This window comes from Lissotriton vulgaris, chromosome 3_2 (assembly GCF_964263255.1).
Source record: "Lissotriton vulgaris chromosome 3_2, aLisVul1.2, whole genome shotgun sequence".
Classification (NCBI taxonomy): domain Eukaryota; kingdom Metazoa; phylum Chordata; class Amphibia; order Caudata; family Salamandridae; genus Lissotriton; species Lissotriton vulgaris.
In genome coordinates this window covers 134,459,079-134,486,658 of record NC_141690.1, presented here as the reverse complement: position 1 = coordinate 134,486,658, position 27,580 = coordinate 134,459,079, and the positions used below count along the sequence as shown (strand labels likewise).

The following is a 27,580-nucleotide window of genomic DNA, read 5'->3' as shown; positions in this document are numbered from 1 at the left end:
CATAATCTGGGATATACTGGTCAGAGCCGCCCAAAACTCCAAATATGCAAAAGCTAAGTCCACACCCTTGAAACTTAAGTTTACACAACTGGGTCTGAATGACACCTGGGGACATATTCAACCAGACAATAGGTTTATTCCTTTTACCCACAAATCCATAAATCATACATGAGATTTGCTTAACCCTTCATATCTACAACCCTGCTTCTCAAACTCCAAAATGCCCAGATGCTGAAGGGTAAAATGTGAGATCACTCCCTGCTGGACTTACACCTTGAGGGAAAACCTCAAGCTAAGTTAGCAATCAGCTGGAAATACCAGCTGTCCTTGTGAAGGGAGCCAGGGAACAGGGAAATTATCCATAATTTTGCAAAATGAAAGTCTATCATTTCACAATATATTTTAACGGGAACAGTGTCCTCACATCAATTTATTTAGCAAGGACGCATTTTGCTCTTACAAGAAATGACAAAACCAAGCTGTTCGCATTCCTTTGTTCTCTTGCTTTTGCAGTATATATTGACAGTCAACAGGAAGAAATAATACAGGAGATAACAGATTACATCTCATATAATGATGCAATCGCTGTGTGATGAGAATACCGACAAAGGAATGCTTGGTCGAAACTAAACTAACAGGAAATAGAACAAGCATTGGCAAACCTGATAGATCTCGACAAAGCGAGAGCTATAGGCATTGTCAATGTCAATATATTTTAGCCATGTTGAATAGCAGCAGCTCGGTTGATGTTCAGCATGGCTGCAAGTCATGTAACAAAAGCTCTATGACCCAGCCAGCGCTGTACTCTGAAATCACATATATGTGAAAGTGTTTTCATTCACGATACTGAAGACAAAGGTTTTGTGGAAATTAAGTATATGGGCAAGAACACATACGTTAATTGGAGAAGCGGCGATTTATCCAGGTTTTCTCGTTTTATTTCTACAACTCATCAGGGAAATAAGTATTTCATTGTAATTCCTTACGTTAATGTTTTGTTTTTATCTGTTTTGATCTGTTCGTTCATTTTGCTTTAGTTTTGAAATACAACAGACTCGACCGAAGGTCAAGCGCTGTACATGAGCACTGGTTACGCTACACAAGCTCACAAGCATTGTTAATAGGCTTGGGGAGATTAAGTGATGATGTGCACAGAATCACAGGATGTTGAGCCGACGCCAAGAGCGTTGGTGGAGGGGTTGGTAGAAATTGGCTTGCACAAAGCAGATCATATTTCTGCCAAAGAAGACATTCCATGGGGAGACCAGTAGATTTTAAGTGCTCTCAAGAGATCTCTGGGAGCATCTGTTATCCTTCACAGTAGAGACCTGCTTCGGGGTGGAAATACAGCAGGAATGGAGGTAGGGAACACATAAAATTGAAAGCAATTCAGGAGCTGCTGCTCACAGTTGTACACAAAGGAGTTACCACCCACCAGTAGTCCCCCCACTCTTTTCCCTTTCTGAGAGGAGAGACATTCAAAACACGCCAAACATGCCAGAAGAAAAAGAATAAAACAAAAAACATAAAGCTCACAGCACCAAACAGCTCAAAGCAAGAGAGTTGCAGAAACAACACGAAAAGGGCACGTGGGAGCAGGGCCGGCGTTAGCCCTGGTGGCACCTGGTGCAACAGTTTTTTTTGCCCCCCACCCCCGTTCCATGACCTCCTCCTCAGATTCCCTCACTATCACCATGCAAAAGTGCCCCTCATCTCTCCATAGCCTCTCTCTCACATACATTTGATTTGTTTTCAAGCACTGGTAAAGGCTGGCTCTGCGAATGTACTCAGCAATCCACCTGAAGTACAGATCTGTTTTTTACAGCAGACATATTAACAATCCACACTACTTTATGGCGAGTCAAAACTGCCACTAGACAAAGCTCTGATTGATCTCGTTCTCTCTCGATCTCTCTCTCTCTCTCTCTCCCCTTCTCTCTTCCTGTCCCCCTCTCGCTCTCTCAAATATTAATCACAAGAGTTATCTTGACATTTTTATTGGTACCTGAAAGCTGGACACATAAGGAACTCTGCAGCAGGATCTTTTAAATCATAAGCTATTGCTAAACATAGCGCCGCCCCCTGAGCTCAGTGCCCCCTCTCCAGGAGAGTGCCCAGTGCAGCTGCACTCGTCGCACCGCCCTAGAGCCGGTCCTGGGTGGGGGCAATGGGGGATAGGAGAGGGGGTGGGTGAGGGAGTTTAAGAAACAAGAAGTGGATGGGTGGGGGTGGTGAAGAAACAGATTGCATCAGAGAGCAAAACACAAGTATATTAACAGCATGTCTCACAGAGGCAGCGCATGTGCTATCCAGCTGACACCTAAAAGCAGAGTGAAAACAAACAACACACCAGACCCCGGTATAAAAATTTGGTAACAGGAGGGGCCAGTTGTGGGCATTGCGAACTAATAAAGCAGAAATAAAACTATTAAGCTCAAAATAGATTTTGTAAGGAAAAAAGAAACCCAGCAGCCAAACTCTTAAATAATAGGCTTGGTGTTGAAATGGTCAAAGAACACATAGCTAACTTAGAATCCCCATAGGGGTAAACTATAACAGGTGAACTCAGAGAATGCCTTTCTGGAGGGGATCCAGCTGCAGCCTCTCAACTCTAAATGGAAAGAGGAGCTGATAATCCCATTGTAAAGCTAGAGGTTTGAGCCTCCATCAAATCAATGGACCCATGTAAAGCCTGAGGTCTTATTGGCTGTTGATAGCTTTCTATGAAGACTCTGGCTGTCCATTGTCACCTCTCCTTATTTGTCTGCCTAGTCAAACAATAATATCTAGGGAATTTAATTTGGAGCAGAGAAGCATAAAGATGAGTATTTTGCAGATGATGTACTCCTTTCACTAGCATGCCCTGAAACCTCCATGCCCCAGCTCATGACTTGTCTCTTAAAAAAGTCTTTGGGGTCAAAGTTAATAGAGATAAATCAGACATTTTTTAAATCTTAGCCCTAAAAGAGAGGATTACACAGCTCAGTACACTGAGCCCCAATGAACCTCAAACAACTATTTAGGGACAAATCTCACTGACATGGTTGGGGACTAGACCAAAGCTAATTGGCCAACTCTAAAAACTCAAATATTGGCAGATCTGCTACAATGGATGGAGAGGAAATACATTGTGTGATTAAGCAGAATCAATGTTGTAAAAATCAATGTTCTTCCATGCAAACTTTATCTCTTTCAAGAGCTCTTGATGCTGATACCAGTTTGTGAGACTGACGCCCTTCAGCAAATGATGTTAAAGTTTGTTTGGGTGGTAGAGAGGACGATAGTGAGGAAGAAAATACTTATGGCTTCAGTGTATAGGAGTGGTCTGGCCTGCCCAGACCTTTTAAAGCATTATTATGCTACCCAATTCAGGATAATGGTTGACAGGTTATCCCGACAAACAATAAAGCATTAGCTGTTCTTGAAGAGGCCACTGCGAGCCATCCTTTGTGGGATATCCCATTGTTTTGTAAAAAGATGAAGTGGAAAAATCTTCACATCTCGGATATTACTAAGACCGCTCTGTTACTGTGGGCCAGAAGCGGCTACAGAGGAGGTCTATTTACACTTGCAGCCCTTAAGCTCCCATAGAGTTCAATGCTGCACACACCCAACAACAGGTGAAGACAGAGTTAAGAACTGGAGAAAGCTTAGCTCTTAATCACCGAAGATATATTCAACAAGAAGGAGGGGAAATCCCTTTGGGAATTAAAAAAAATGTAATTTACCTGTAATTACAGAATGCAATACGCACAGATGACACATGAGGTCATACATCCAAATATCAGACCAGCAATGACCAAAACATTAGCTACGTTTGAAAAGCATTGGCAACGTAGGGCGTGACCAGGGGCCTGATAGCAAACCTATATGGTTTAAAAATATTACAAGAGGAAGAAATGGCACCAGGAGACTAAATGGCAGGAAGAGCCTGGGTGTAAATACCGTGATAAAAGCTAGGAGATGAAATGACACAATATCTGCATATATTTCAGGAACAGACAGCACCGGGATGCCGGATATGAGCTAAGGATGCGATGATACTTACCCCGTGTAGGTTGAAGAAAACATTCAATCGCATCAGGCTTGTGCTGGAGATGTGGGGAAGAATGAGGCATGTTCATTCACGCCTGGCAGGACTGTGAGAATTCGAATAAAGCCTATGTTCAGTTCACGTTATAATTGAACCGCCTGGAATCTAAAGGTTGACGTTTAAATGCTGGCCTTCAGTACTTCCTGACTGTCCTATCAAATTTCTCAACCAATCAACGCACTGGGCACGCCTAAAGAACAGCTGCCACAACTTTACCGTTCTATGGAGCATATTACCAAGCAATAGCGATAATTATCGCTATTGCTTGGTTAGAGACAAAAATTTACCGCTGAGCTGCGGCGATTTTTATTGCAGATAAACCTTGGTATTACCAAGGTTTATCGCAAATGCGAAAATAATCAGCCGCAATGCATGAATATTGCTTAGCGCGAATATCTCCAAAAGTTGGTAATAGGAGATAGCGATGTTAGCGACTGTTTCCAGTCGCTAACATCTTGGCACGCCCACTTTTCATGTCATTAGTGATAAATATCACTGACATGCAAAGTGGGGCCCAAGATGGTCGCTATCTCCTACTAGCTGTCGCTAACTGGTTTTAGCGACAGCTAGGTAATAGGGAGATAATTTTATCTCCACTTTCTTGGCTTTTAAAGCCAAAAAAGTGGAGATAAACCCCCTTGATACTATGCCCCTATGTAATTTTCAAAGTTACTGGGAGCTCCCCCTCATATACTATATGAAAACTTAAGTTGCTGTTAACCTACACAGATTTCTGTGCTCAATGTGTTATTACCACCTTGTGGCGATGTCTAATTTCTTTGAATAAGGAAGACTTATAAAGATGTTACACATTGTTGGCATTCTATAAAACAGCTCTACATCTGTTGGCATATTAGTGTGATTGTTTTTTTCTGAAAGAAGAAAGACTTTCGCAGATAACGTTGTTTTGCAAAAACTAATTTCCACACTATTTTTATTTTGAAGTTATCGCATTAGAGATAAAAAGAATACCAGTGGGAAACATCTTATAACACATAAAATGTTTTCCTTATTGTGAATATTCTTTTTTAGAAAAAAGAAAAAAAACCTTTGTACTGGTTCACGGGTATGTGGTACAGATTAAGAACTCGTGCTTTGATGTTTACAATGTGATTGAGAATCAATGGAGTTGGCAACCTTTACCGACCTGAATATATTTTAATTTGCCACAGTAGTCAGATCAAAAAAGAGTGTGTGCTTTTGAAGGATAGTTTTTAATCAAATAAAATCCCAAGGGAAGAGCATTACAAGCTGCATTCTGTAAATTCAAATATGACTTCTGTGATGGGTTTGTACTTGAAGTCTGCAGTCCTAATAAAATGTAAAATTCAGTGTATCAGGGCAGTACTGATGGAAAAAAAGACCTCAATCAGAAATGGAGGATCTGTTGTGTCTATGATCATCAAATAAATGACATGTCTTTCTTGATTGGCTTTTAGCATAGTTTATATTCCACGCAGTTTATTTGCCACATAGTTTGAATTCAGGCCTAACCACAGTACAGAAACAGCACTCATTGCCGCCACAGATGGCAACCGCATGATCCTTGACAGAGGAGACATAGCAGCCCTCCTTCTCCTGGACCTTTCTGCAGGATTTGACACCCATACCTAATCCTCATCAGACGCCTGCACGAGACTGACACCCAAGGACTCACTGTCCTTCTTAACGGAAGGAACACATGCTGTCAGCAGGGCACCATACTCCTAAGAAGCCCGCAAACTCATCTGCGGAGTCCCTAAAGGTTCATCTCTCAGCCCCACCCTCTTCTATGCATACATGACCCCTCTGGCCAAAGTCATCGGTGCACACGACATCAACAACCTCTCCTATGCAGGCGGCATTCAACTCATACTCTCCATCTTGTACAAGACACCAAACACAAAAAACAAGTTAACTGCCTTCATGACCAAGGATGCTAACTGGATAACAGCCAACTGTCTCAAGCTCAGCACTGGCAAGACAGAGTAGTGATGTTTGGCAAGAACACCTCACCCTGGGACTCCAACTGGTGGATGGGCAAACTCAGACCCACACCAACAACCCATGCCAGGAACCTCAAATAATCAGTAACAATTGGACAAGACTGCACAAGTAAACGCCGTCACTGCATCCTATTTCCACACCCCAAAAATTCTGAGGAAGATCTTCAATGGCCACAAGTCAACACAACAAAAACGGTCTCTCATGCAGTAGTCACCAGCAAGTTAGACTATGGGAACACAATCTATGCTGGGATCTCCAAGCAACTCACTAGAAAACTTCAGACCATACAAAACTCAGCAGTGAGATTCATCCTCAACCTCCCAAACAGAGCTCACATTACACCACACCTCCGATAACTAAATTGGCCTCCAATGCACAAACTTGATCAATTCAAACTCCTCACACACACACTCCAGGTACTCAACAACTCAGGCCCTACCAAACTGAACAGTTGCATCTCCATCCACCAACCATCCAGACACCTCCATTCCACAGGACTCCTACTCATCAACATCTCATGCATTCACAGAACCAGATCAGGAGAATGAGTTTTCTCTTACATTGCTCCTTAAGTGTGGAATGAGTTCACTCTCCACATCAAAGCCTGCTCCTCCTCTCTTCTTGTATTCTGCAAGAAACTGGAGACCTGTCTTTTCAATTAACCAATCTACCATAAGTACGACTAGATGCACACACCTACTCAGTGCCAGGATACCCTTGTGGGTGATGGTGCGCTTTAGAAATACACATAAAATAACATACAACATACATGGGAGTCAGGTTCACAAATGTATTGGTTGGAGCCAGATAATGTGAGCAGCTTCACAAGCAGTGACACTAGGCCAGTGGCCTGGATGTGCTCCTGAGAGGCAGGTCCAATAATGGCCGCTCACCACTTGCCCCTGTTTCACACCCAAATATTGGCAGAAATCAATACTGCCCATGCTTGAATAGAGTAAGGAACAAAGTCTATATGGGCAATTTGTAGGCACAGTAAATGATGCACATACACATTTTAAGAATAGATTTTTGGTAAATTCTCATATGAAATTACTGTTTTAGCAGTTAGAATAAATACCATCTGGCAACAGACATCACTTGTGTATAGTGTAAAAGAGATCTGTCCAAGTTGCCGACCTTCTCTGTGCATATTTGTGAAGGGAAAGGCAGAAATATAATTTATCAGCACTTACGCCTATCTCGTGCTTAGAGACCTATGCAGCTCTGGCTGAGGTGTTTAGCATCTGAGGGCATGGAAGATGGACTCTTTACTGTTTAGTGAGAGGAATATCTGAGGAAGTGATCACTATCAATGTCAGCTGTCAGCTCACAAGCATGAGAATGGATCAGTGGGGCTGGCACACAAAGATTTGAAAAGCCCAGAGGGAGAGTCACCACCACAGTCTGCATGTGACTGAGAGACTATGAGATGATAGTCCCAAAGTAAATTGTGGGGCAATAGTCCACAGGGGTTTGTGATTTAGGTCAACAGGTCCAATCAGAATTATAACCTGAATATCCTGGACTCGCTGCTTGGGAGGATAGGCCCAAAACTCCACTGTGCCCAGAACAGCTCTGATGAAAGGGAGCATCTGAGAAGGAGTCAGGTGTGACTTTGGTACGTTTTTAGAGAACCACAGGCAATGCAGGAAGTCTGCCATAGTCTGAAGGGGGGAGATGACAGCCTGGGAAGAGGACGCATTCAACAGCCAGTCGTCAAGGTAGGGGGAAGACTGAAACCCCTAACCTGAGCAGATGAGCTGTGACCAACCACCATCACCTTGGTGAACACCCTAGGGGCACTGGTAAGGCTGAAGGGAAGAATAGTAAACTGAAAGTGCTTGTGGCCTACCTTGAACCACAGCTAAAGCCTGTGGTCCGGCAGAATGGGAGTCTGAAAATACGCATCCGTAGGCCCAAAGTTACCATCCAGTCTTCTTGGTCTAGGGCAGGCAAGACCTGAGCTAAAGTAAGCATCTTGAACTTGTCCTTCTTGAGGATGAGATTGATGGTCCAAAGATCTAAAATGGGCCACAACACTTTGTTCTTTTTCAGAATCAGAAAGTAGCAAGAATAACAGCCACTGCCTACTTCTGAAACCGTGACCCTCTCTATAGCTCCCTTGGTCAAGAGAGCCATAACTTCCTCCTGAAGCAAATTCAAATGAAACTCTGTCAGCTGTTGCTGATTTGTCAGAATGGGAGGAGGAAAAGAAAGGAAATGCAGCGAACAGCTCTACTGAATGATCCCCAGGACCCACTTGTACGATAATATGGAACTCCAGTGGAGGAGATGATGATGATTCTCCCTGTTCCAAAAGGTCCTCCTATTCCTCTACCGAGTCTAACACATCCTCAAAGTTTTCAGGCAACAACATAGAACCCCTGGGTTCCATTGGTGCCGGTTATTGGCATCGAGCAATGTCGTTCCGACTCTCTGTCATCAGGGATAAGGATGGGGCAGCGTCGCCGGTGGGCAGAGGTGGTACGGATGTCAGGTCCGATGCCAGAGGAATCTGCGATGGCACGACTGGCGTTGACCTGGATTGCATCTCTGAGGCACCAATGGTTCCGTGGCAGGAGTGGACATCGTCAAATCTGATGGGGCCCCTTCCAACCTCACGAGGCCTGAAGGCTCACCAGAAGGGTCGGTCTACTCAAATACGCGGCACATGGCCTCATATATTTCTTTAATTCGGGCGGGGGTCGCTCTGGTTCCTGGAAAGGGAGGGAGGTACGAAGTCGACCCTGGCTCTGACTCAGCAGAACCGTGCCTAAAGTGCTTGGACTTCTTCCTTATGTGCCTCTTCCCAAAGAACTCAAGTGAGACGAAGAAGACTTTGGGCTCTGGGAGCGGTCCCATGACCTCCTCTTCTTCTATCAGGACCAGGACCTCTGTCGAGGCTCGCTGGACGGTGTCGGCTGTAGGGCTGCAAGGAGCTGCATAGCCAGCTCCCACAAGGAATTCGGAGCCAAAGCCCAACAGTCCCAGCACAACTTTGAATTGTGGTTGTGCTCAAGACGCCAGAGACAGAAGAGGTGGGGGTCGGTAACCAACATCATGCGGTGGCAGGCACCGCATGGGTTTACCACTGTCTTCCTCTAAGACATCCTCGCACACGAAGCTGGAAAAAGTTCAGAATTCAACAAAAAGTTGAGAAAAGGCCTGTCAAAAAGCAACAGAGGGGTAGCTCTTCCCAGATCTGCGCCTAACTGGATGAAAGAAAAGAACTCATGCCCGGGTGCTTTGGTGGCACCTATATAGGTACCGTGACATCATAACCAAAGCTACCAAAGCTGTCACACGCTGTCGAATGGGGCCACCCAATAGCACGTGCAAGGGGTATCGCGCAGCAAAAGTTCCAGATCCAACCAGATGCCTTGGAAATTCAAAGGTAAGGAATCTGCAGCTAATAGTCTCTATCAGACTGATAATTTGCCCACACAATATTTTTTCTCAATATTTTATCTACACACCGATCCACTCAGTATTTCCAATATCAATATCCAATATCAATCCTCATTTGGAGGATTAATGCCTATGACCTGAGGACCCATATATCAATCTCAACCAAACAATTGATTTAATCTGTTTCATTTCATAGTACTACCAACCAGTCCTGATAAAGTCCCCTTTACAGTATGATATAAGGTTTGCAAAACCAACACTATGGGATGCAGACTGTATTGATTGGTTTTCACTCAAATTTCACTCGAAATATGAGTCAGAATTGAAAATTGTACTGTGAATACTTCTATATTGTTTCGGCTGTGTTTTCTTACAAATACACCTAGCCCACTTTTACTCACTTATGTTTACTGTACCGTTCACCGGCACACTCAACATACAACAACTGAGACATATGTCTTGGATTTGGTTCCTTCTATTATGTGACACTACAGGTTATGGAAAGCTGAACAACAACAAAAGAGTGACGACGACTATGAAATCATAAATATATGATCCCACAACAAAAAGCCCCAGAAAGGAAAATAGGATGTATCTTTAAAAGAACCCTCACACCCTCACTCACCGACCTGGTCGGTGACTTGCTTCATCATTGGGTTCTACTGGGGCAACCAAATGTTCCCCCAGTATGCTACTACGCCTGGACTACAGCGGAGCTGCATCTTTTCTTCGTGAAAAAAGTGACAAGGAAAAATGCTAATGTGAGTAATTTAAAAAAAATCGCTGGTTGTAACCTATATTCATTTTAATACATGGCCAACCAGTATCAATTAAAAACAAGAGAAAAGCGGACCATTTAGAGTTCTTAATTTGAAACCCTGTGTCCTAAAAAGTGGTGGTCAACATGTTTCTTCTAAATAAGGCAAAATTCGCCAAGCATTCTTCAGGACCTATAAATTCATCCTCCGGCGGTTTGCACACGCTAAGGTGCACCCTACAGTGAGGAAGTGACAAAAGAACCAATATTACTCACGGAAATTACCCGTGGGGACTCGCCTAGACCTCTCCAGGGCCCATTATTGCAAACTGACAAGGTTCGAGTATCATGGGCTCAAACGGCAGGGGTATTCTTCATGCCGTGCTCTGTTTGCAAGCTGGCGTCTCCCCGCGGACTACCTATTCTGTAGCACTTCCGTAGCCCGAATATACTACAGGTTATTACATTCAGATATTTTCATGTATGCTGATTGTTGAAGCTGAGGGAGCTTATGTCTATGGCTTCCTCAGAGGGAACCATTTTTGTCCCAGAATATTGGTTACCCAGGTTACTACAAATACAGTCAGGATTTTTCCATATTTTCTTCTGGGGGCCATACATGGCGACAAAGGTTTTGGAAATTCACAGTAGCAAATATGACTGGGAAAATGTTCATGTATTGATGAATTTCGCTTGAAATTGCCTGCATATATGGTATTCATTATGAGAAGTAGATAACATTTTACTATTCTTTGATTCAACAAGTCCATAAGAATTATAACATGAAAAAAATGACAAGTGAATATAGAATAATTTCTAGTATTTTATTTTTGCATTAGAACACATTTTCTTCAATGTCTCTAGACATGTCTCTTCTCCCTCTGAATTGATTTCAGTACAACTCGGCTACTTTGGCCTTAAGTTTGAAATTCCCATAGCAACTCCTTGCAGTTCTCTGTTTATTGAGTAGGCCCTTATTGCTGGGACTGTCCCAGGATAGTGAGTTACCCAGGACAGTCTCCTACTTGCCGCAACCATCCCAGCAAAAATGGTAGCGTTGGTAACTACGAGTTTACATTTATCCCTCGCAAACACCTCATAGAATTTATTTTCCACACTTACTTATAATGAAGTTGAGGACATTTTAGGCAAGACACATCTAAAATGAAGCCACTGGGGATTACCAAACCGTGGGGCAGATTTACAAACCCCTTGCGACAACTTTACGCCGCCTTTGCATCACTTCTGTGACGCAGCGACGTCGTAGGCAAAGTGCCACGTTGCAACATATTTACAACATGACACATCTAGGGAGATGCATCACGTTGTAAACCCCTGCGCTACATTATACCTGCATCAGGTATATTGTATGCAGGGTGGGCGTTCTGACGCAAGAAAGCCTCATCAAAATGACACAGTGAAATCTACAAGATTTCACTGCATCACTTTTACGATGCCACTGCATCAAAACCTTGCGCCTGCTTGAAGCAGGCGTAAGGAGTGACGCAGCATGATAGGAATAGGCATTCCTGTCCATTGTAGGAATAGGCATTCCTGTCCATTGCTGGAGTTGCATCATGCTTGCGGCACGACCCCAGCAATGCGCTGCCTTTCCTGTCAAAAGATGCGTCCCGCATCTGTCTATCCTTGTGCCACGGTGCACCGTATTGTAAATGCGACGCATCCTTAGTGGCGCAAGGCTTTTTTTCCGTCACACAATTTTACTGACGCATCTCTGCTAATATGCAGAGATGCGCCATTTCTTGTAAATCTGCCCCCAGTGTTTTACGCCTGAAGCGGGACTGTGGACATTCTTGTCTTTACATCATTTATCTGTCTATACTTCTCCTTCCTAATAATATCTGCTGATCCCACCATTAAAGAAAATGTTTTATGTTACTCACCCTCAAAATGCCACCAAGCAAAAATGTCATAATTTCTTTTTAAACTCCTCTTTAATGCAAATCAACTACATTACTCTTTCAATGTGAAAGCAACACAGATTATTATCATGCACAACGCTATGTTGACCGAGTTTTATGTTCAGCTGTGCAGTGATTACAGAGCACAGACATACAGTACAATATGCACGGTTCATTACACACTCAGTAGGAGCTCATGTTCTGTGTCGGAAAGTAATACAGCAGCATCCTTATTACTGCATTCTTGTTTTCAAATTGTCTCAAGCCCGGGGAATACATTTCAAAGCACAACTTATAGTTTGAAGACATATGTGTTATTTATTCACTCAATTTGTCATAAATGTAGGCCAAGTCCAAGGGCTTTTAAAAGATTCAAGGAAGTATCAATCTGATTTATACTCTTATTCTTAAAGGGGTCATACCCCCCTAGACATTAAACAAATAGACGTTCTAGAATGCCTATTGTCGGTGGTTGTAAGCGATGTAAGGGCATATTACCAACAACTAGAGATAATTATCGCTATGTTGGCTTAGCGGCAATATTTTTACCGCCGAGCTGCGGCGATTTTTATCGCTTAGGAACCTTGCTATTATCAATGTTTATCTCCTAAGCGATAAAAATCGGCCGAAATGCATGAATATCGCTGAAAAGTCAGCGATATTCATGCATTACCGAGCAAATGCTCTTAGCCATGTTATCCACCTACCATTGGATAACATGGCTAAGAACTGCTCAGGGGCAGGTGTTAGCTTTTGGAGATATTCGCGCTTAGCGCGAATATCTCCAAAAGTTCGTAATAGGAGATAGCGATGTTAGCGACTGTTTCCAGTCGCTAACATCTTGGCACGCCCACTTTGCATGTCATTAGTGATAAATATCACTGGCATGCAAAGCGGGGCCCAAGGTGGTCGCTATCTCCTACTAGCTGTCGCTAACTGGTGTTAGCGACAGCTAGGTAATAGGGAGATAATTTTATCTCCGCTTTGTTGCCTTTTAAAGCCAAAAAAGCGGAGATAAACCCCCTTGATAATATTCCCCGTAGTTCTTCTGGCAGGAGAGAAAAAAGTATTGGGTATCTATTAACGCTCCATGACAATGCTAACACCACCTTAAACAAAGACAAAACCCATTGTGCACCAAGGTCACCTTTCCATGCGTATGGCAGTCTTACATCTGTTTTAAACCACAGAAAAGCTTTAGTAAATCAGACTTATACTACACTGGAAATGCTGTTGTCTATTAGCCAGCAGCAATACAGTACTAAAATAAGTTGTATTAATGTTTTAATTATTCACCTACCTTTCTCTGCTCTCGCTTTATCCTGTTTCTCAAGCAGCAAATAACGTGGACTTTCAGGAAGAAATGGCAAAATTGCCAGTTGTAGCAATGCAGGAACTGCGATTAGCCCAAATAAACATGGCCACAGAGATTCCTTCAAAGGAAAGAAACATTTCAATATTTATGGAAATCTGAAATTAAATTCAAGGCAATTTTGCACTGTGCACATTTATGTATACATAATTATTCAAAAGTCTTCTGATGGCCTGATTTACAATTTGGCAGACCTTTTCTCAAATCCCTGATGTAGCTGAGACATCCCCTTTACTGCACTGGCTTTTTGGGTTCGTTTAACGCGATGGATCTCCCATATGCACAGAGTGGTGTCTTAACATGGCGGCATGCAAAATATAAAATACGACACACCGGGAGTTCTCCCCTGCCAGGCACATTTTTACGAATTTCTGTGCAAGACTGCAAGTTTCAAAGGGTGGTCCTGCGCTGTTGTCAAACTGATCAAAAAGTTGCCAAAAAACATTGGGATTCTGTTCAGAGTGCTCTTGATTCCTCAGTAAAACCTGTATTTACATTTAAAAGAATCAAAGACAGCTGTAATTTGGTGGTTAGGTCTATGAAGACTATGAAAAATACCACCACCCATCGAACACAATGGAGACTTACTTTGCTAACTGGGCTTTTGAAATGTGCTGGCAAATGTAGTGGATGTGCTTTTTGTATTGAAGCCCATTCTCTAAACACGATCAGATTAAAAGCCAGTTGCAAAGGGTTACTAATTTTAATTCATCGAATGGCATCTTTGCAATAAGTTCTCCATGCGGAAACATTAATATTGGGAAAGTATATCAAAAAGTTAAAACATAAATGACAAAATAGGATAAGATGCAATACCGCAGGGGTACCACAAAGAATTCAGACACACACTGAATGAAATATGTTGAAATGTTGTTGATCAGATTGTGCTTAACCCCTTCCCTGCGGGGCATATTCCCCCGCTGTGCTGGGGGAGAGGGGGCGTGTGCAGGGCCCCGGTGCTCATGACGAGCTCAACTCGTCATGAGCCACGGTGGTCTTGTGCTCATGAAGAGTTGAGCTCGTCATGACCACACCCGTTTCTTTAGAACGCTCGCACAGCAGGGGAATTTGCCCAGCATGCAAGCGTTCTAACGGTCATGACAAGCTCAATCCGCCATGAGCACATGAGCTGAGCTCGTCATGAGCATGGAAGGTGTTAACCCTGGTGGGGTTGTGCACAATTTGCTCAACAACTTGCCAAATAGGCAGAATTATAACTATGTTCCTCAATTGTGCTGCTGAACATCGATCCCCAGATTACTGTGGTACAATAATATCTAGAAAAAATATTGAGTGTCAAAATATTGAAAAGTAAGTGCATAAAGGGAAGTATAGAATCACTATTCTTACCTCCACATCTTAAACTGTCAATTCGGCTTATCAAAATATACCCTTTGCCAAGCCTAAAAATCCTTTTTTGTATAAATACAAGTGACCCCTAGGGAGGCTCTAAAACAGCCCCTGTATTACAGCATTGTATTTAAAAACTTGGACATGTACTTTTTTGTTACACATGTCCTGGTAGTAAAAATCTCACAAGTGTGTTATTCATTACTGTGTGGCCTATCTCTCCCTTAGGATAACATTGGGCTACCTTATTACATTTAATATGTTACCTTTTGTTTAGGAGCAGGTAGAAAAGTCATGTTTGGTGTATAGGGAATTGTAATTTAAAATCCTCTTTAATGGTAAAGTCAGATTTTCAGTCCCAATTCTAAAAATGCCACTTAAGAAAGTTAGTATTTTCTTGGCAACTAACCATTGGGTGGCCAGCAGCCTTTTCTGGGGCATATGACAATATGTTGTTGGAAGTTGGCCTTTATGTATTCTTTCCAGACATAGAGAAAATGGGTGTTGGCAGGATAGGGGTGCGCACAGCCCCACTTGCACTTTAAATACTCTGCCCCAACTCACACAAAGAACTTCACACTAGCCAAATGTGGATGGTAAATAACTGGGACCAGGGTAGGGAAGCAGGAAATTACAGACACCTTGTGGAAAGGGGGACGCCAGAAGCATCTCCCACTTCAAAGCTGGCACCAGGTTGAAACTAGGACTCTCAGAGCCATTCTTCAGTACACTCCAGGACCTTTAGACACTACAGAAGAAGGACCGCTGAGCAGCCAGAGGACTGTCCTGCTGACTGAAACCTGCCCTGATGTCTGAGAAGGAAGACTGGATCTGCTCCCTTCACCCCAGGCTACCACAGTGACTCTAACAAAGGGATAGTTAGCTGGCCTTCTGTTCTGAGCTACATGGACACAACAAGCTCCAGAAGCCTTGCTGCAATTGCCTAGCTGACCTACAGTACTAGACCTGCCTGATTCTTCAAATGGACATGCCTGAGCTCTGCCAGCCTTTGCAGTAAGTTCCAGGTCCCCAAGAGGTGCCTCCCAGGTCTTAGATCTTTGGTATGGCATCAGTTGATCTGTTTCTTGAAGAAAAGGAGAACTTCTGAAGTCTTAGGGGCCCATTAGGATGTCAGGCGGATTGCCCCCGCCAGGCTGGCGGTAGTCACCGCTGGCCTGGCGGGGGCCATCCACCTGACATCCTGTCCTGAATTCCCCCCCACCATATTAGAATGGCGGGGGGACCGCGGCGGACGGAAAGACCGTCCGCCGCTTTTCCGCCCCGGTCACCTTGCGGCCGGGGCGGAAAAGGATTAATGTGGTGGCAGTGCCCAATTACTCACACTTATCAGTCAATCTTATTTTGTCCTCAATATTTGTTCCTTTGATATTCTGTGGTTGATATTGCCAGTTGCAGGTCCTGCCAGGTCAAGTGCAGCAGGTCAGCTAGGCAGCACTTGAACTTTTATCTAGCCTGCCGTTCCCCTCTCCAACGCTTCATCACTCCACACGCGCTCCCCTCCAAAGACTACATCCTTCTGGGAGACCTCAATTTTCACCTTGAAAAGAACAACGACCACAACTCCACCACCCTTCTGGACAACCTCGCCAACCTCGGACTTAAACAACTGGTCACTTCCCCCACCCACATCGCAGGTCACACACTCGACCCAATCTTCACCTCCAGCAATCATGTCTCCTTCAGACACACTACGGCTCTCCTCTGGACCGACCACAGCTGCGTTCACTTCACCTACAACAAGCCCAAACCCAACAACCACCCCCAACCAACTCTGCAAAGAAACTGGAACAAAATCACCATCGACCAGATCTCCTCATCGCTTCTTCTAAACCCCCCAGCCCACTCCTCAAACCCCGACCAAGCCGCCACCAACCTCACACTATGGTTATCCAACAGCGCCGACATCCTAGCACCACTGAAAAAACGACAAACCAAACTTAGCAGCAAGAAGGCCTCCTGGTTCAACGATGATCTTAAGAAATCCAAGAAACTCTGCCGCTCCCTTGAGAAGGCCTGGAAAAAAGACCCAACCACCAGCACCAAGAACGCCTTCAAAAACGCCACCCGCATACACTACCAACTGATCCGAAAGGCCAAGAAAACTGCCTTCAAGGACCGACTAGACAGCAACGCCCACAACAGCAAGGAACTTTTCAACATCGTCAAGGAATTTACCAATCCCTCAGCCAACTCTAACGACATCACCCCCTCTCAAGCCCTCTGCGACTCCCTAGCCTCATTCTTCCACAACAAAATTGCAGACATCCACAACAGCTTCGACAACCAACCCGGAGACCAACCCACCCAACCACATGCTGGACCTTCACCCCCCCCGAACATCCTTAACGACTGGAACCCAATCTCCACTGAGGACACCATCCGCCTGATGAACTCCATCCACTCAGGATCCCCCACAGACCCATGCCCTCACCACATCTTCAACAAAGCAGACTCCATCATAGCACCGCACCTCCGAGACGCCATCAACTGCTCCCTCAACTCCGACACCTTCCCGGAAAGCTGGAAACACGCTGAACTCAGCGCCCTTCTGAAAAAACCCACAGCGGACCCCACCGAACTCAAAAACTACCGTCCCATCTCGCTCCTTCCATTCCCGGCCAAAGTCATCGAGAAAGCTGTCAACTACCAGCTCGCCGCCTTCCTCGAAGCCAACAATTCCCTCGACTCCTCACAGTCCGGCTTCCGAGCAAAACACAGCACGGAGACCGCCCTCATCGCTGCAACAGACGACATTCGAACTCTTCTGGACAATGGAGACACAGTCGCCCTCATCCTCCTCGACCTCTCCGCAGCCTTCGACACAGTCTGCCACAGCACCCTTCTACAGCGCCTCAGAAACATCGGAATCCAAGGAAAAGCACTAGAATGGATCACCTCGTTCCTCACCGGAAGAACCCAGAGAGTCCGCCTTCCACCATTCAAGTCAGAGGCCACTGAAGTCATCTGCGGCGTACCTCAAGGATCTTCACTCAGCCCCACCCTTTTCAACGTATACATGAGCCCCCTCGCGGCCATCGCACGCCAACACAACCTCAACATCATCTCCTACGCGGACGACACTCAACTGATCCTATCACTCACCAATGACCCTAGCACCGCCAAAACTAACCTACACGAAGGAATGAAAGAAGTAGCCGAATGGATGAAACACAGCCGTCTGAAACTGAACTCAGATAAAACAGAAGTCCTCATCTTAGGTACCTCCCCCTCCGCATGGGACGACTCGTGGTGGCCAGAAGCCCTTGGAAAAGCACCCATCCCGACAGACCATGCACGGAACCTGGGCGTCATCCTGGATTCCTCACTTTCAATGAACAGACAAGTCAACGCCGTCTCTTCATCCTGCTTCAACATTCTTTGCATGCTCAAAAAAACAGTTCGTTGGATCCCCACAGAAACTAGGAAAACGGTCACCCACGCTCTGGTCACGAGCCGACTGGACTATGGAAACACCCTCTACGCCGGTACTACCGCTAAACTCCAGAAAAAACTCCAACGAATCCAAAACGCCTCAGCCAGGCTCATATTAGACATCCCACGTAAAGAACATATCTCTGGTCACCTGAAAAACCTCTACTGGCTCCCCGTCAATAATAGGATCACTTTCCGGCTCCTAACCCACGCACACAAAGCACTCTACGAAATCGGACCAGAATGCCTCAACACACGACTGTCCTTCTACACCCCCTCCCGCCAGCTACGATCATCCAACCAAGCCCTCGCCACGGTACCTCGCATCAACAAAACCACCATGGGAGGCAGATCCTTCTCCTACCTGGCAGCTAAAACCTGGAACTCACTTCCCACTCACCTTCGCCTTACCCAGAACCACCTAGCATTCAGAAAGCAACTTAAAACATGGATATTTGACAAGTAATTCCCCACCCCTCCTCAAGCGCCTTGAGACCCTCTGGGTATGTAGCGCACTATATAAATTCTTTGACTTGACTTGACTTGACAGTCACCTTGGCTCCCTAATAAAGTGCCTGCCTTCACTCTTTTCACCTCCCTGTGGCTGCCAGTTCACCCCCGCTGCCAGGGATTCTCCTAGTTCACCAATGTTGGACTTGGCCCTTTTTACAGGACAAATAGGGACCCTTGCCTCTAGTCAGGATAAGGGGGTACACTCCTATAATAACCCCTGCTCACCCCCTTGGTAGCTTGGCACGAGCAGACAGGCTTATCTCAGAGGCAGTGTGTAAAGCATTTGTGAACACATACAGTAATCAAGTGACAACACTACAGATGGAAACCACACAAATTGTATATTAAAAATAAGTATTCTTTATAAAGATTTAACACAAGACCACAAATGACAAAAATCCACAATACTGTACTTAAAATGGTAGAATTAGGTTAGTTCTTAAAAGGCGACACTTTGAGTCAATGTACCTTAAGATGCGTAACGCTTCTACAACGAAAGTGTTGCAGGGATGGTGAGGCAGTAGTTCCTAACACGCACAGACAGTGACGCTTGAAGATTTGGTGCAAAGAAACAAAGATGGCATCTTCTTTCTTAATGCGGCACGCTCCTCCGATGTTGCGAGATGTCTCGACTCGATACGACAGTGCAGCGGCGACACCCCTGTTCAGTGATGCTACGACAGCGGCTTTGGCGGCAACACTCTTCTCCGGTGATGTGAGACCATTTAGCTCGATGCGACAGCTGCAGCGGTGACACCCTTATTCAGTGATGCAACGACAGCAGCTAATACGGCGGCACACTTATCCATAGATGCAAGGCACTTATGCGGTGCAATGCGACAGCTACAGCCGCGACAACCTTGCTCAGTGATGCGACAGCAGTTGCTGCGACGCGCTTCTTCAATGTTGCAAGACGTTTCTTGTGATGAGGCGCAGTGCAACAGCTACATCATTGACATCTCCATAATGCGACGGCCGCAGCTGCAATGGCGACACGCTTCTTCTTCGTGAGTCGCGCTTCCAGCTTCTTGCGACACGCAGTCCCTCAGAAGCCCCAAAACAGCTGCAGGCACTTCCAGAGAACTCTTGGGGAGATGGTGGTTGAAGTCTGTTGTCCCTGAGTCTTCAGCAGGAGGCAAGCTCTTCTCTCAAACCCTTGGAGATCCTTCACAAGTTGAATAAAGCACACTGAGGGCCCGATGTAGGTAAATCCCATTTACCGATTTTGAAATACCGAATCCTACCGATTCGGTATTTCAAAATCGGTAAATGGTATGTAGGTCCCAACATCTGGATTCGTTACCGAATCCTTAACAATTCTTTAATTACCGATTCGGTAAATACCGAATCGGTAATGCCCATTCATTCTTATGGGCTTTGAAGCCCATAGGAATGATTAGGCATTACCGATTCGGTATTTACCGAATCGGTAATTAAAGAATTCACAAGGGTGCAGGGGGTGTCACTTTGACACCCTCTGGCACCCCCAAAACAGGCACAGGTGCCATGTGGCAGGCATACCTGCCCTAAGGGCAGGTCTGCCTGTCACATGACATAGGTGTGCATGCACACATGTGCATGCACACCGGAATCGGTATTTTACCATGGATTTGTATTCCATGGTAAAATACCGATTCTGTAAGCCATGTGCAGAAGGTACATTGCCTACCTACATTGCATTTTCGGTAATTTTACCGAATCGGTAAATATTACCGAATCGGTAATTATTTTACCGATTCGGTACATATTACCGAATCGGTAAATTTACCGATTCGGTAATGATACCGATTCGGTAAAATTACCGAAAATGTGCATCTACATCTCAATAGCCCTTTACCGATCGGAAACGGCCGAAAATCGGTATTTTCGGCCGATTCCGATCGGTAAAGGGCTACCTACATCTGGCCCTAAGTTCCTTTCTCATTTCTTTGACAGTCAGGCACCACCTGCAGGCCAATCCCCCAAGCAGCACTTCAGCTAAGCCTCTCTTCAGTCTCTCCGGTTCCACTCCTCAGCAAAGGTTTCTTCTTGTCCAAAAGAGATCTAATTCTCTGGGGTCTGGGTCTCCTCTTTTATACACAGTTTCTCATTTTTCTCTGAAGGCAGAGAGGCCTTTGCCTAGTCCAAACCAGTCTGGTCAGTCCTGGAGCACTCTGGCCAGGGACATCAGACGCACCACAGGGGGTGGAGCTGGCATTGTGGAAGGCAGGCACAGCCCTATTCAGGTCCCAGGTGCAACTCTTCCCATCCATCTACATGCAGATCTCTATATTCAGCCCTGTGCTGACTCACCCTGTCTGCTGGAATTCCCCAGCCCCTGTCACTCAAACTCCAGACAAGGAATACACAACCTAGCAGAGGCAGGTTTGGATAGTTAGACAAGAAAATACCTATTTTCTAAAAGTGGTGTTTTCAAACACAGAATGTTAAAACCAACTTCACTAAAAGATGTATTTTATCATTCTGAGCTCAGGCATTCTAAACTCAAATCTCTTCCTAGTTCCCTAAATCAGTTAAGATTATAAAATGTAATATTCTAATCTAACTGCCCATTTTGCCCTATGGGGACTAGGTAGCCTTGCAATAGTGAAAAATGAAAATGGCTGTAATTCACTATTAGGACATACCACACACATCAGGGCTTGTCCTACCTTATACTCACAATGCACCCAGCCCTTGGGCCTACCATAGGGGTGTCTGATATGAAAAAAAGGGAAGGTTTATGGATTGGCAAGTTAATGCACTTGCCCAGTCAACATGACAGGACCAGACTGCACACCGGCTCTGCAATGGCAGACCTGAGACACAATTTTACAGACTGCTTCTGTGGGTGACACAACCAGTGCTGCAAGCCCACCAGCAGCATTTGGTTTACAAGCCCTGGGCACACTCAGTGCACTCTACTAGTGTCTGACAAGTAAACCAAACCAGCCAATCATGGAATCACTAATCCATACATCAATTTACAATAGGGAGAGCATATGCACTTTAGCACTGATCAGCAGTGGTTAAGTGCTCAGATTCATAAAACAGCTAACAACAGGTCAGAGAAAATAGAAATGTATCCTATTTGTCCGGCTTGACTTACTCCACTCTGGTCAATTCTCCCTAGTCTGAAGTGCCAGGATACCCGTAGGGTGACAGCATGCGCTATATAAGTATTAAAATCAATCAATCAACAAGTACCTACCTCTGCCAACTAGAGACCCCCAAATCTAACAGCCACCTAGTTTGCTGTCCCAGGTGGTAATCTCTCCTCCTGGACTCCAGAGTCTCTGCATTTAATTCTAAATTTACTTTTGGTCTGCAATTGTTGGTGATTTACTGTTTATCTTTGCTGATTTTACTATTTATTTGGGCTGTCTGTAGTTTTTGGGCACTTTGTAATTGGGCTAGTCTTCCACTGGGGTTGGGTGCACTTCCCAGCTCACTCGCAGCCCGTTCCCTCCTGCTTTTTCCCATAGGCTCCTGTCCCCACAGGCTTTCTCCTGTTCCAGGCCCTCCTGCCTCCCGGCCAGCCCCTCCCACTTCTCAGGAACTCTTATGGAGGCCCCTGTGTGACCACACAGTGGATGTATGCACATAGGCAAGCCTGTCTGCGCCAATCCCAACTTGGACCACACCCAGCACCAGGAACCCTAGCCCGCCAAACCCACTAGGTACTCCATGGCATATCTCTGCACCCTGGACCCCAGCCGCAACAACAACTGCTGCCTCACATCTCTTTGCTCCAGAGCAGGACCTTTCTCTTGCCTCCACTGCTGGCTCATCTTCACCCCAGTACCAACCACCCTCACAGAAACCCTTGATATGCTGTCCCTGCACAACAGAACCTCTAACGAGCAACTCAAGTCAAGTCAAGTCAAGTCAAAAATTTGTATAGCGCACTACTCACCCGGAGGGTCTCAAGGCGCTTGAGGGGGGGGGGGGTTCGTTACTTATCAAATAGCCAAGTTTTAAGTTGTTTTCTGAAGGAGAGGTGGTTCTGTGTAAGGCGGAGGTGGGTGGGGAGAGAGTTCCAGGTTTTGGGCGCTAAGTAGGAGAAAGATCTTCCTCCCATGGTGGTTCTTCGGATGCATGGAATCGCGGCGAGGGCTTGATTGGACGATTGTAGTTGGCGGGTGGGGGTGTAGAAGGTCAAGGGCGTGTTGAGGTATTTGGGTCCTAGGCCATAGAGGGCTTTGTGTGCGTGGGTGAGGAGGCGGAATGTTATTCTCTTGTTGACGGGGAGCCAATGAAGGTCTCTCAGGTGACCGGATATGTGATTGTGGCGGGGTATGTCTAGGATGAGTCTGGCGGAGGCGTTCTGAATGCGTTGGAGTTTTTTCTGAATTTGGTTGTGGTTCCGGCGTAGAGGGTGTTTCCGTAGTTCATATGGCTTGTGACAAGTGCTTGGGTGACCGTCTTTCTTGTTTCGGTGGGGATCCATCGGAAGATCTTTTTGAGCATGCTTAAGATGTTAAAGCATGATGATGAGATGGCGTTGACTTGTCTGGTCATCGAGAGAGAGGAGTCTAGAATGAATCCCAGGTTGCGAGCATGGTCCGTTGGTTTGGGCGCACTGCCTAGGGCCGGTGGCCAGCATGAGTCATCCCATGCGGAGGGGGATGACCCAAGGATGAGGACTTCCGTCTTGTCTGAATTCAGTTTTAAGCGGCTGTTCTTCATCCAATCGGCTACGTCTTTCATCCCTTCGTTTAGGTTGGTTTTGGCGGTGTTTGGGTCTTTGGTGAGGGAGAGGATCAGCTGTATGTCGTCAGCGTAGGAGATGATGTTGAGGTTGTGTTGGCGTGCGATGGATGCAAGGGGGCTCATGTAGACGTTGAAGAGGGTGGGGCTGAGCGATGATCCTTGTGGTACGCCGCGGATGACTTTGGTGGCCTCTGATCTGAAAGGGGGGAGGCGGACTCTCTGTGTTCTTCCGGCGAGGAACGATATGATCCAATCCAATGCTTTTCCTTGTATCCCGACGTTGCTGAGGTGTTGTACAAGGGTGCTATGGCAGACCGTGTCAAACGCTGCGGAGAGGTCCAGGAGGATGAGGGCGGCTGTTTCCCCGTTGTCGAGTAGTGTTCGGATGTCGTCTGTGGCTGCGATGAGGGCGGTCTCGGTGCTGTGTTTGGCTCAGAATCCGGACTGTGAGGGGTCGAGGGAGCCGTTAGATTCGAGGAAGGCGGCGAGCTGACTGTTGACGGCCTTCTCTATGACTTTGGCAGGGAAAGGGAGGAGCGAGATGGGGCTGTAGTTCTTAAGTTCAGTGGGGTCTGCTGTAGGTTTCTTCAGGAGGGCACTGAGTTCGGCATGTTTCCAGCTTTCCGGGAAGGTAGCGGTGTTGAGGGAGCAGTTGATGATATCTCGGAGATGGGGTGCGATGATGGAGTCGGCCTTGTTGAAGATGTGGTGGGGGCATGGGTCGGTTGGTGATACGGAGTGAATGGAGTTCATCAAGCGGATGGTGTCTTCGGTGCTGATCAGGTTCCAGGCGCAAAGGGTGGTGGTGGGGTGATTCAGTTCGGTGTTAAGGGGGGTGGACTGGTCACCAAAGCTGTTATGTCTGTCAGCGACTTTTCTGTGGAAGAATGAGGCTAGAGAGTCGCAGAGGTCTTGAGAGGGAGTGATGTCGTTGGTGCCGGCGCTGGGATTGGTGAGCTCTTTGACAATGCTGAAGAGTTCTTTGCTGTTGTGGGCGTTGTTGTCGAGTCGATCCTTGAATGCTGATTTCTTGGTGGATCGGATCAGCTGATGGTGTTTGCGGGTGGCGTCCTTGAGGGCGGTCATGTTTTCTGTGGTTGGGTTTCTTCGCCAGGCTTTCACGAGGGTGCGGCAGTTCTTTATGGAGTTCTTGAGGTCGTCATTGAACCAGGAGGCTTTTTTGTTATCTGGCTTGTTGTGTTGCTTTTTGAAGGGTGCTAATTTGTCAGCGCAGTGGGTGATCCATTGTGCGAGATTGATGCCTGCTTGATTTGGGTCCGAGGGTTTGGCGGGAGGGTTTTGGTTTAGCAATGTGGTGATCTGGTCGACGGTAAGTTTGTTCCAGTTTCTGCGGGGGACTTTTTGTGGGTGGTGGTGGTTCGTGGTCTTTCTGAAGTTGAAGTGGACGGAGCTGTTGTCCGTCCAGTGGAGTCCTGTGGCGTGATTGAAGGAGCCGTGCTTGCTGGAGGAGAAGATTGGGTCGAGTGTGTGTCCGGCGTAGTGGGTGGGGGTGTTTACCAGTTGTTTGAGTCCGAGATTGGCGAGGTTGTCCAGAAGGGTGGTGGTGTTGCTGTCGTTGTTGTTCTCCAGGTGGAAGTAGAGGTCCCCTAGGAGAATGTAGTCCTCGGAGAAGAGGGCGTGTGGGCTGATGAAGTCGGTGATGTCTTCGCTGAATTGTGTGCGGGGTCCTGGGGGTCTGTAGATGAGGGTGCCTCTAATTGTGGTCTTGGGGTCGATGTGTATCTGGAAGTGGAGGTGTTCGGTGGTAGTGAGGGTGTTGTCTGATGCCTCCAGATCAACCCCAAATCACTCTGCAAGCACGTCACCGAAGTCTGTGAAACCATCTCCACTCTCATCCCAAAGTGAACTTCATCACTGAGACCTGGCTCACCCCCAGATGTGCCACTGACATCACCATTGCAACACCCAATGGATATAAGATGAAGCACCACGACTGCACCAACAAACAAGCTGGTGGCATTGCCATGATACACAAGGAATCCATCACCCGTATGACTGCGGACGACAAAACCACACCAATCATGGAGCACCTGAACTTCCAACTCCATACCGACAACAAAATCACCTTCAGAGGCATCCTTTCATATGGACCCCAGGACAACACGCCAGCCTCAGCGATGCCGTCACAAAATTCATCACCCTGCTCGCCATCGAATCTGAACACGGCTTCCTCCTGGGAGACCTTAATTTTCACTTGGATGACCCCACTGACACCAATTCCACAGATCTCCTTGAACTAATGAACAACATCGGCCTCACATTGCTAATCTCAGACCCCATGCACAAAGCAGGAAACAAGCTGGACCCCATCTTCACTGACAGCAAAAGAGTCAAATACAGCCACAGCTCGAATCTCACCTGGTCCAATTACTCCATCGTACACTTCACCTTCGTTGGTGCCTCATGCACCCCCCAGTCACCACCTTCCACAGCTGGACCAAGATCACACAGCACCGACGGAGCGACACCCTCAGCAGCTCCCAGCCGGACATCTTCAGCAGCCTAGATCAGGCAGTACAGAACTTCAGTGCCATGGTCACCAGAGCGACCGATTGAGTCGCCCCCACCTAACCTGCCAAAACACATAGCCCCACCAAATGAGCTTGCTGGTAAACCCCTGAAATCAGCGCAGTGAAACGAAGATACAAACAACTGGAAAGAAAATAGCTCTTCAGCAGAAACAACATCAACTGAGGCACCTTCAAGACCATCCTCAACTGCTGCCACCACCAACTCAAAGTCAAGAAAAAGTAGGCCCTGAAACTCTGCCTCGAGGCCAGCACCAACCAGACCAAGGTACACGTCACAGGAACTTCGATCCCCAATCCACCGACCTCATCAGCATCCCCACTCCCATGAATATCGCCGCCGACCACCCGCTCACCTTATGGGCACACGCAGCATACCAGACACTACCACCTTAATGAAATCCATCCACTTGGGAGCACCCACCGACCCATGCCCGCAACAACTCTTCAACCTCGTAAATGTCGAGATTAGTCACTGGCTCAAAACCATCCTCAAATCTTCCATCACCACAGTCGCCTTTCCCGATGAATGGAAAAATGCAGAGGTCAGACCCTACCTCAAGAACCCAGCTGCAAACCCCAACGATCTCCAGAACTACAACTGCATCTCACTGCTCCTGTTTCCAGGCAAAGTCCTGGAAAAGGCCATCAACCATCAACCCACCAAACACTTGAAGAGAAACAACCTACCCCACCCCTCTCAATCAGGTTTCAGAGCCACCTGAAACAGCCCTGATCATCACAACTGACGACATCACACACTACTCAACAGAGGAGAATCAGCTGCCCTGATCCTTCTAGACCTCTATGGAGTCTTCGAAACAGGCTCCCACAACACACTCATCGGCCAACTACAGCAGATACGAATCAAAGATGGCACTCTTAGTGGGATGGTATAGTACCTCATGGGGCACACTCAGAGTGTCCGACTCACTCCCTTCACCTCACAGCCCAAGCTCACCATCTGCGGTGTGCTTCAAGGTTAATCCCTCAGCCCGTAACCTCTTCAACATCTACATGACGCCATTATCAGACATAGTTAGAGCCCACAACATCAACAGCATCTCCTATGCCGATGACACCCTGCTCGTCCTCTCACTCTCAGCGGGTCCCATCACATCAAAAGCTAACTTCCACAACTGCATGAGGAGTGTCACAAACTGAATGAAAGACAACTGCCTAAAGATAAAAATGGACAAGACTGAAGTGCTGATCTTTGGCAGACACACCGCTCTCCGAAATGACTCCGGTGGTCATCAGAACTCAGCCCAGCACCTACACCTGAAGACCATGCCTGCAACCTTGGCATCATCATAGATAGTGGACTCTCCTTGAAACAACAGATCAATGCTGTCTTCTAAGACTGCTTCCTCATACTCCGAACGCTCTGCAAAATTTCAATTGGCTACCCATCAACACCAGGAAAACAATGACGTAGGTCCTCATCACCAGCCACCTCGACTACGGCAAGGCCCTCTTTGCCGG

At 46.3% G+C, this 27,580-nt stretch overlaps 1 protein-coding gene across 2 annotated transcripts in view; it reads right to left on the bottom strand.

Moving 5' to 3' along the window:
• Positions 1-27,580, bottom strand: part of SLC2A9 (solute carrier family 2 member 9) — a 1,599,887-nt gene that overhangs the window by 882,568 nt on the left and 689,739 nt on the right. For both annotated transcript variants that reach the window (XM_086964092.1, XM_086964093.1), the window contains exon 7: positions 13,467-13,599. In XM_086964092.1, the coding sequence (XP_086820218.1) occupies positions 13,467-13,599 (133 nt within the window). The remainder of the gene's footprint in view (positions 1-13,466; positions 13,600-27,580) is intronic.